The 11,396-nt window shown below is 28.0% G+C and overlaps 1 protein-coding gene across 1 annotated transcript; it reads right to left on the bottom strand.

Moving 5' to 3' along the window:
- Positions 1–500: 500 nt before the first annotated feature.
- LOC113386353 (putative serine protease K12H4.7) lies at positions 501–3,611 on the bottom strand. The gene is made up of 9 exons (XM_026624138.1): positions 3,417–3,611; positions 2,934–3,115; positions 2,574–2,668; positions 2,351–2,491; positions 2,118–2,256; positions 1,716–2,011; positions 1,494–1,629; positions 755–933; positions 501–638 (listed from the first exon to the last, which is right to left on the bottom strand). The coding sequence occupies exons 1-9, from the start codon at positions 3,609–3,611 to the stop codon at positions 529–531; spliced, it is 1,473 nt and encodes a 490-aa protein (XP_026479923.1). The 3' UTR covers positions 501–528.
- Between the last annotated feature and the right edge of the window lie 7,785 nt (positions 3,612–11,396).

Raw genomic sequence — 11,396 nt, 5'->3', positions numbered from 1 at the left:
CCAATAATCTTTATCAATTTATATACGTACATGTAAATTTATTTAAAAAAATGTGCGAAGCGAATTAGATTATTCCAAGATATTATTCATAGATGACTCATAGATAAGTTTCGCTTATAGATAAGGTGTCGCTTTCGCAAATTATTGTTTATAATTTAATGAAATTCAGAGAATAATACTTCTTAATAATTTTCAGAGATTTTCAACTAGGCGAATGACAAGTCAACATTGGAGATAGTGTCAGTGGGAACAACAAATCGTGCACAATTTTCTCAAAAAATGTTTGTGTAGCAAGGTAAATGGTAATGTCATCATTTTCAATTTTAAATTTGCTTATAGTTGTATATTTGTTAATTTTGTTTTGTTTTACATTTAGTTAATAAGATTAAGTTTTATGCATTTTTCGTCTGAACCTGAATCAAGTGATTTTGGAATTCGAGTTCCATTTTTATAAAAACAAATATTGTAAACTTTTTAATAACTTTTATTATTATTATCTTTATTATTACATTACTCTTTGTTAAAGCTTTATTCGCTCAACCATTTCGCTACAAGTTCCAAAACACGTTTCTTGGCAGCTTTCATTTCTGCTGAATCAGCTGATGAAATTGATTGCAAATCTTTGCAATGGGAAGTTCCTGAAATATATGTAGCTTATTAGGTAAATGTTATTATATTGCTGTACTATACACAACTTTTTAATTTTGCTATTGGTATAAAGATATAATTCAAACTGATTTTATTAGTAATTTACCTTTTACTACAATCACTGGACTTTCTGGGTTGACTTCTTCCAAAAGTCCAATGGAATGCCAGGGGTCTACTGTACCGTGGGTAAAGATGACCTTATCTACTGCTGAAGTAAGTGCTCCATAAACAACATTAGTCCTTTCAATACCGGTATTTAAGATATCTTCTGCATTGTCGGTAAATCTGCAAAAATGGAAAATTAGTCAATTCTATAAATGATATATTTGTCAAACATTTTGATAAGGGTGTCATCAATGCTGCTTAAATATACATTTGAGGTAATAAATTGAACTTCAATAATAAATTCAAATCAGTAATTATAACGGAAATTAATAGATTCAAATTTTTAGGCTGTTTTTACTTGAAACCATAGATGATTATCATTATTTAGAAACCATATTTTTGCATCGATTTGGATAATGGATCCGAATTTATACTGATAACGAACCGTACATATTTTGCATCACAATTTGCCATTGTTTTGTTAATAGGATAAACCCACAAATTAAAAATCATATATCTATGTCAATATCAATCAAATCAAATCATATATTCTAATATCAATATAAATTGGGTTATTTTTTCAATCTAGCTTATCAATATGGTAAATATAGTTTTCAAGTGATAAAAACTGCGGAATTTTTCAAATGACTGGAAGGTTACGGTTTTCAAGATCAAACAGGAATATTTAATCAATGAGCATTTACTCTAACGAATTTTATACTTATATTAATATTACTTACACATCTTCATATAGATCTTTGCACAATTGGATGTAAACTGGCAAAGTGTTAATACCAGATCCGTAAGGCTGATTAGGAGATGAATCAGTCTGGTAGTATCCGTATTCCGTGCAAGTTTGGTAAAACCATTGACGCACTAAAATATAATTTCATGAATTATTTAGTATCATGAATTAGGCTTATTGATTTATATAGAATATCAAAATAATAATTTTTTCTTACTGGCGCTTGTAGTGCTCGAGCTACCCCAACTAACTTGTTTGAAGGCATTGACCATAGACAAATAATCTGCTTCAGCGCATTGGGAACTTCCCCATCCAACGTTGGATTTCATCAATGCTGCCAAACCTTTTAATTCACTTCCGTTGGCTGCATCAGTATTTTTCTGGAGGATATCACAAGCTCCTTCGATATCACCCGGTTTGTGATATTGGACAATTCCGGCAAAGACGTCTTCTATACCAGATACTAATGTACCGTAATCCAGGGCGTTTCTTGGATTGATGGCGGTGCAAAGGCTAAATGGAATAAAGAAAATGAAATTATTTGTTATACAAAAATTTTTTCGAAAATTTGGAAGAACTATTGTAATTGATGTTATAAACCTGTTTACATTACGCTTACTTGAACAACTGGGCGATTTCTTGTGGTCCATTTGTAGTTTTTATAACTTCTCTCAATTGCTTCATGCCTTCTTCAACGATTTGGTAGCATATGTCTCCACTTTCACTCTTCAGGGCTTTGCCTACTACCTCGTGATATTCTGGATTGACAAATAATTTAATTTGGGTAAGCAGTAGTTCATTTATATTATTTAATACAAAAATTTGGCAATTTTTAGATAGTGTTATGCTTACTGTAGAAGTCTGCAACTGCCAATAGAGGAGCACTGGAAGAAAGAGCAATGTCGCACTGATGAGGATATTTCAGGCGGAACCAAGCAGCCATACTGCCGGCGTATGATCCACCAACAACGATTACTTTACTGTCTTTTGCTCCTGTAAATGCAAAAAAATTTCAAAACTATTTTTAAAAAAACGCACAAAATATCAAAGTGACGTCAAAGATAAATGTATTTACCTGTGATTTGACTCTTGACATAATCAACAAAGTAAGCCAAGTCAGCCAGTGACTGATCCACACTCAAGTACTGAAGATTCTTGGTAGAAGCATCTCTGAAAGTAATTGAATATAGTTGTAAATTCAATATTTAAGAAAATGTATTTAGAAAGGTATGGATATATAGAAAAACAAATGATTAAAACTACTACCACCCATCAGAATAATGATTTGTATGTTTATTTCTATAATTTATTTACTTATTATTACTTAAAAACTTAAACAAATGTGCAGTTTCAAAATTTTTGAAAAAAAAAATTTAAAACTTATGAAACTTATTTTTTTTCTTTTGCGTATAATTTAAAAATATCTTAAACTCACGGTGTTGGATGACTTGAACCATAATAACGATGCTCTGTATAGAATAAATATCCATTATGCTGGACTGCGATATCATATTGTTGACCACCAACCAAAGCTCCAGCACTGATTGTCCATTCACCTCCAATGTATATGATAATTGGTCCACCAGCTTTGAAGTGTTCGTCATTGGACATATATCTCTGAAAAAAATCAAACACAGTGAGTATAAAAAATCTAAAGTTTTTTATTCTGAGAGTAGATATAAATCTAATAAAAAATATGAAATGAAGCGAATATCATCACACATTTATAAACTTTTCAGGATGTCTTTAAAAGATTAATTTATTTATTATTTATTCAAACCAAGAATAAGTTTGAGCTGCTATATTGTTTCCATTGTAAAAAAATAATAATTAAATTATACTAAAAAAATATTTTTTATCTGTGACTTTAAGTAACAGTAAATAATGGACTTATTTTAGAAATTATCATCAGTATTACCATTTCCCAAGTTCTGTTATCATGAGGATTGAAGTGGTCCAATTTTTGAGTCACCCACAAAGTTTGGACGTTATGCCTGGACTTTGGGACAAATTCGACAGGTTCTCTTGTTTTTCGGGACCGAAGACTGAAGAAACCAGAAACATCACTGCATAATAGCCCTAAGGCCAGCACTAGGACTACAGGTAGATTCATCTAAAAATTTCAAAATATTTTATTTGAATTTTCTATAATTTCATTATGATAAACGTTGGCAAGTAATACGAATTAATTAATAGTAAATAATGTTTATTTCTAAATCTCACCTTGACCAATAATTATAGTCGCAGAACTGCTCCAGAAGTAACTAGATATAGGTATAAATACCATTGGATTTATCTGATTAAAAATGTGTGGTTTTATCGATTTATCATCATATCAGACTCAGAGCTGTATTATAATTAAGCTCAAAATAAAAAAAACCTAGTGGTGTATGATATCGTGCCTTGAGGCAAATTGCTGGAACTTCCCGTACGGTAACGAAATGTTCGAGGAATATTAAATGTTTTCAAATAGATTATTATAAATATTGTAGCATTGTCTAATATTTATAAGAATTATATAAACTAAATTGCAAATGTAAAATTATTTATTTAAAGTATATTAGATCAGAAGTAAAATTAAAATCTGAATTATTTTCGATATACAATTGTTTTTCCAAAAGCAATTATTTTGTTGAAACAAGCAGAAAATTCTTTGGATCATTCAAATCGGACGCCTAGTTCTCTCAAAAACTGCCATTTTTTGCACATTTAGATCTGTATCTTCTAAATGGCTAGACCTGCCTGTGCCAAAAACTAATCAGCATGTCTCCTTATCAACAGAAATCGAATGTTTTTTGAATAATTGAAATCGGTTGAACCGTGTTCCCCAAATCGTCGACGAAAATTTGTATCCCCACACACACACCACACATACATACACACACACATACATCAATTTTTTCTAATTTATACAAAAATGTTCATAAACCTCTGAAACGTGAAGATATATAAAAAAATTTATTTTCGATTTTTTTGCGATTACTATAACTTACCCTACAGGAAGTTAAATATTATAAAAAAGTCAGTATTTTAATTTTTACTCATGATCTACTTTCTCTTACATTATTCTTAAAATAATATTTTTGTTTATACCAATTTCTCAAGGGTTGTCGTATTTTTTTGTTCTAATTATAAGGCAAATTCTTAATTTGAAAGTAGAATCTAATTTTCTTTTAAATGAAAAAAAAATTACACCTGAGTATTAAAATTAAATAGAGAATAGACATACAAATTTTGAAAATGGTAAAGTTATACAAATGCAGCGATCTGATCTTCGCATTAAGAAAACAATTTAAAAATATCATCATTATAGTTACTGAGTTTATATAATGAGCTAAATTAAATTAAATTCAATTACGCTATTATTTTTAAATTATAAATTTTAAATACTCTATTTCTAAAATATTATTATAAATATTATTATTTCTAATTATAAATATTATTATCATGAATTAGGCCCTTCTTAGTGAATTAGTTTGTAATCTTTATCAATGATAAGCTTAGAAGTAGGCACTTTTGAAATAAGAATTGATAAAGTGAATGTGTTACAGATCTTCATATCTACTTTATCAATAATTACCGCAATATTAATAGATTCTGTAAAATATTTTTTCTTTGATCTAATTTATTTCGACAATAAAAATTAATTGCATTTTATAACTGTATAATGAAATAAGTTGAAAACAAACAAGGAATTAAAATTGATTTATTGCGTAATAAAAGGTTGCGCAATATTTTTATTGCAATATTAATAGATTATTCTTTTCAAGGCATTTTTTAAGAGATTAAAAAACTTATATAAAAGAAGAAAATGAAGATTGTTCTAAGTGATTTTCTATTTGTCACAAACCAGAAAGCAGTATGTATACACATCAAATTATCAATATTTTTTGTTATGAAAATGTTTTAGAAAATATGTGTTATGCTGAGATATTCTATTGTTATTACCAAAAGTTTCTACATTTTTCATAATTTTATTTCATCTTTAAAATAATTTTATATAATATAATTATGAATAATATAGATACCATGTCATATTATATATCGTACATGACTTGTATAATAGCCGACTATTGACAGTTTCTGGCAATAAGAACAACTATATTTTATATCAATTTTATTAGTTCTTTTTATTAATTCGTTTAAATTATTACATAATGAATTAATGATTCAATGTCATGTTCCATATTATTCCAAAACTAATGTAATTTGTTTAATTGCTGAAATGTCAAAAAACTAGAAATTTTGGAAATTTTATTTATGCATACTTTTATACAAGCTGAGTTAAAATGGCAATTATTAATTTTTAAAAATCATGAATGCAAGGTGAAAGTAGTTCACCAGTAGTTTATCTATAAATGTATTGATCTAAATTCTTTTCTAACTAAATTTGCGTCAATATCCTAAATTTTTAATGATAATTTTGTAACAATTTTTCATTTTGGCGCAAAATGCCAAAAACCAGTAATTTAAAACAAGTACATAATAATATTCGTGAACTAAAGTGGTTGGAGGAACCAATTGACATACCAGAGTTTTCGGAATGCTTACCTAATAAAAAGTTTTACAGGTCAATAACTTAAAAAATGACTAATTATGATTACATAATTAAGAATATTTTATAATTCATCAATATAAGGATTCAAATATATTCAGAGCTGAGTGTATTAACTGTTAAAATAATATTGAAGGGTTATTGATATCAGATTGTTTCTGAGGTGGGAATCATCGTTAGATTTTTATCACATTTATTAATTTTGTGATGAACATATAAACTATTTATAAATAGTTTATTCTATCTTTTTAGATATTATGTTGGAAGAATTTTTATTCCTGCATTACTCTTATAAAATTTACTCAAAAAATATTTAGCCTTCACATTTACATCACTTGTATAAATTATAGTTTATTATATTTCTTGTAAACGTTTTAGTTATATCAGAGAATAATATTTCTGAGTCATTTTCAGGGGCTTTCAACTAGGAGAATGGCAAGTTAATATTGGAGATTTTGTGTTGGTGAAAACAACAAATCGTGTACAATTTTCTCAAAAAAATCTATGTGTGGCAAGGTAAATGATAATTTAATAATTTTCAAATTTAGAGATTTGTTTATCTTACTTTACTGTTTATTCGAAACTTTGTATTATATATTTTTTTGTTTTGAACATCAATCTGAGTTCTTGTAATATAGTTTCTTATAATGTAGAATTATTAAAAGGCAACCCTTTATATGCGCTTAAAATTGTATTGACATCACAATTCTGAAAACTTATGTTTATCACTAATACTTGATATCAACCTGTTCGAATAGATCCTGGCACCAGTAGTTGATCCTGTGGCAAAAATAGTTGCAAGTCTTGAAAATATAGATCTTAAAATAATATGTTTCCAAAGAAAAATATCACTTCGAGGCTCAGAAATATGTGAAAATTTCGTCAAATGGTCAATCATTGGGCTGCCTTATGTTACAAAGTAGAAAATATATTACAATAGCTCATAAAACAATATGAGTAGTTCTGATAGCTGTTCAAATAAAAATGCTTTCAATATATAATAAAAATAATATACTATATTAAGAACGATTTTCTGCATATTTTAAAATAAAATTTAGAATGGCATAGTTAATGAATATATATATGCGTTTCAGGGTAGATGCCTTATTTGAAGATGAAGACATCCATATACCAAAATACTATTCCTACAAAGCTTTAGTTCAGTGGTACACATGGCCTATAAACATACCACAAGAATGCTTTTCCGATAATATTGTTTTCGATTTCGATCTAGATGTGATTGAAGATGTGACTATAAAATATCCAGTTATAAAAATCGACAACATGATGGGATCTTGTCAGGTAATTTATGGCGTACCATCTGATGTGGCGACTGAAGTCATGACGACAGCCCTTGAGGAACATCAAGTGGACGGCTCGGTCTATTTGTGCAAATATAGATTGATCGAGCATGATAATAGTTTGTTTTTGGAACCGACTACACATATTCCGAATGTGAAGATTTTATCCATGGAGGATGCAGGTAATAATAGTAATAACAGAATTAAGTTCATTAGTCCAAAAGCTTAGAAAATTTGTAGTAAAAAAATGTAGAGAAAATTTTGTAGTGTAGAGTTTCAAAATTAATGCACCTAAACGTTGTCTTATAGAATATCAGAATACAGAAAATGTGTCTGTTATTATTGCAAAAATAAATTAAATTGATTTTTTAATACAGCCTAGAATCGCATAGTTTAACTTTTATTATAAATGTACTAGCTGTTTAAAAAAAATTGTTTATCTTGCATTGGTTATTCAGATTTATTGGTCTTATTAAAATTACTAAAAAATACATTATTGAACACTCTAAAAGACATAAAGGACGTACTAGCCCTCTTAGAAGTGTAAGCAGCCTTTTCAACAAATTGCTTACCGAAATAAAAATATTGACAGTCTTAAATAAATTTAAAACTGAATTAAAAAACTATACCAGATATAAAAAAGATTAACCTTATTAATTAGATATGACTTTTATACTTAATTTCTTATATAAACCAAATATTTTAAAATGAAGTAATATGAAATAGATATAAATAGAAAATTACATATATTATAATACTATGAAATAATATATAACACATATATTACATCAGATAAAATTAATACTATCATATGAATATGCATCAGATTAATAATATTTTTGCAGTATAGATTGTTTTAGAATTTTTATCTAAATGTGTAAGTATTATAAAAATGCATAACTAATTAAAAATATAATTTCAAGTAGATGAAAATCCTGAAACCGACGTAATTCCTCCTAGAAAAAAACGAAAATTAGGTCGACCATCCAAGAAAAAATGAATTGAATTTAGGGTTTTCATTAGACTTTTTTATATGATTTTTAATCAGATTTTTTTTATAATCTTTTGAAAATTTTGATAATTTTGTAAGCCAACATTTTTTTAAAATTTTTGTATTTTTTATCATTGTAAAGTTATTGTAATATATTAGTATCTTTATTAATGACGTATTTTATTAATTACACTGATGATATTCATGATTTAATTGCATCATACATTTGGGAAAAATTTTGTCTTATTATTAGATAAAAGATTAAAATGAAAATAAAATATTAGATAATTTATTACATTTTTTCTCTACATTTTCCTTGCATCTGTGTCTCATATTTTATTTTAAACTAGTTTAAATAAACAATTTAAAAATAGTTAATATTAGTGCAAATGTTTTGATAAATTTAAAAATATAAATATTAATTTAAACGAAGTAAATATGAGATACTTTGGGTAAGCGTCGATTTATTAAAGCCTTACATGGTAATATATTTTTCATAATTCATATTTTTGATAATTTAAATATATTTATGATTTAACTTTGAAAAATGAAATATTTAGTTCTATACTATTATAAATTGAGTAGGCATATTGAGTTATGCCTATTTTTTTATTTAATTCGAACAAATGACGGTAACTTCGATGTGCCAAAAGCCTGTATGTAACAGAAACAAAATTCGTTCACAAATTCAGTATTTTTCTTAATAAAATAATATTTAAAGTGACTTATAAATCTAATAAATATTTAACTTAATTAAACTTAAAGAATAATAGCGGTTTTGCTTTTATTTATAATTGAAAAAATGGGTGATATCGGCATGAACGAGCAAGAAGATGAAAAGCAGGTAAAATAATAATTATTAATTAATTTATTTAATTCTCTTGTTTTGTTTAAAATGTATTAGTATCAGTATTGGGTAAATTTTATTAAAAATAAGTATAATAAAAATATGTAACTGTGATAAAAACGCAAATTTTTGTAAAAAACTTGTTAATGCCATTTTGTTAATTATATAATAATGATATGCACGCTATATTTTTTTATTAATTAGAATATATATTGATTTTGTGTAATTTTATTCTATTTCAGCAAAAAGCTGTGCATATTCCCTTCTCAGGAGGCGATCATCCCCAACCCTCAACATCAAAAGATACAACAGTAGCTCTGAGAAATTTGGTGCTTTCTGAGAAATCAGAAGAATTTTCTTTCACGACCGCAAATGAAAACAACCAGATAACAAAAATATGTCAATTGGAGGGGACTGATACAAGTAAGATAATTAATTTGAATTCAGATGGAGGTGAATGTGATCACAGCACCCATCCGAATCGTCTGAATATGGAATATATTAGCAATTGCACTGATTTGAGGGAACTCGCCTGCATAGAATTGATTCTGAGGCAGAGGGAGGCTGATACGATGCCCGATCTTATAGAACGAGCGAATGAAAGGTCAGTATCATCAAATAAAATAACTAACTAGCTGTAAGTGGAATTCTGTCTTAAGGCAATTAGGGCATCGTGCCTTAAGGCAAATTGCTGGAACTTCCCGTACCAAAAATTATTATTTTTTTAAAAACGATTAACATTTTTGAAAAAAATTTACTTCGAAAAAATAAGATTTTTGACAAACAATTAGACAAAAAATTACTTTTTTTAAAAAAAAATTTTTTTTTTAATTTTTTTTTTTTTTGAAAAAAAATGTTTTCTTTATTTTGACATATTTTCTAGATCTAAACTTTTTTCAAAGCAATCGTACTACTTTAACTGCATAAAGACGAAATATCAAACCGCGTAAGCGCCGCGTCGACGTTTAACGCGTAAACATTGGTACGGAACCCATAGGAATGTAAACCAAAATTATACTTATTGTTAAAATCTCTATAAAATATCTGATAATTTGATGTGCATATGTCTAATGATCATTTTTGACCGCCAAATGGCATTTTTTTTTACTTTTTTCATTAGATCTCCGAAACCGCTAGACCTGCCTTTATGAAAATTTGACCGGTTCTTCACCTTGTCAATACAAGTAAAATGTTTTTTGAATTATTAAAATCGGGCGCTCCGTTCTTTTAAAAACTGAGTTACCATTTTGGCACTTTTTGCCCCGTATCTTCGGAACGGCTGGACCTGACTTCGCCAAAACTAATCAGCACGTCTCCTTATCAATACGAATCGAATGTTTTTTGAATTATTCAAATCGGTTGATCGGTGTTCCCGAAATCGTCGACGAAAATTTGTATCCGCACATACATACACACACGCACACACACACACACACACACACACACACACACATACATCCATTTTTTCTAAGGTATGCCAAAATATTCAGAAACCTTTGAAACGTCGAGAAATGCAAAAATTTTCATTTTCGATTTTTTTGCGATTACTATAACTTGCCCTACGGGAAGTTAATAAATCAAAAATCTAATAATTGCTGGAACTTTCGTATCGAAAATTATATTATTAAAAAAAAACTTCGCAAAACATTGAAAAATTAGATTTTTGAGAAATTTTGAAATTTTTGAAAACAATTGACTTTTCTGAAATATTTGATTTTTTTGTATTTTAAAACTCAATTTATTTGTTTTGACAAGCAATCGTGCTGCATAGCTGATTTGGAGTGGAAATATCAAAGCGCGTAAGCGCCGTGTAGTCATCTAACGTGTAAACATTGGTGCGGAACCCATATGTACACGAAGTTGCATTTCTTATCATAATCTTTATAAAATATCTGATAATACGATGTACATATGTCTAATATTCATTTTTGACCAATGGCATTATTTTTTACATTTTTTATTGGATCTCCGGAAACGCTGGGCCTGCCTTTACGAAAATTTAAACAGTTCTTTGTTTAGTCAATTCAAATAAAACATTTTTTGAATTATTTAAATTGGACGCTCTGTTATATCAAAAACTGACATAACATTTTTCGCACTTTTTGCCCGTATCTCCGAAACGGCTAGTCCTGCCTTTGCCAAAAACTAATCAGCACATCTCCTTATCAGTAGGAATCGAATGTTTTTTGAATTATTCAAATTGA

This window comes from Ctenocephalides felis, unplaced genomic scaffold (assembly GCF_003426905.1).
Source record: "Ctenocephalides felis isolate EL2017-DRISC unplaced genomic scaffold, ASM342690v1 CF-g0.4_SCAFFOLD_03571, whole genome shotgun sequence".
Classification (NCBI taxonomy): Eukaryota; Metazoa; Arthropoda; class Insecta; order Siphonaptera; family Pulicidae; genus Ctenocephalides; species Ctenocephalides felis.
This window is presented reverse-complemented; position numbering and strand designations above follow the sequence as displayed.

Excerpts from the sequence above, each read along its gene's own strand:
- LOC113386353 (XM_026624138.1), bottom strand. The coding sequence starts at position 3,611 with ATGAATCTACCTGTAGTCCTAGTGCTGGCCTTAGGGCTATTATGCAGT. Across the intron at positions 3,116-3,416 it reads ATAACAGAACTTGGGAAATG|AGATATATGTCCAATGACGA; the intron begins GTAATACTGATG and ends GATTTTTTTCAG. Across the intron at positions 2,257-2,350 it reads GGCAGTTGCAGACTTCTACA|AATATCACGAGGTAGTAGGC; the intron begins GTAAGCATAACA and ends TTGTCAATCCAG.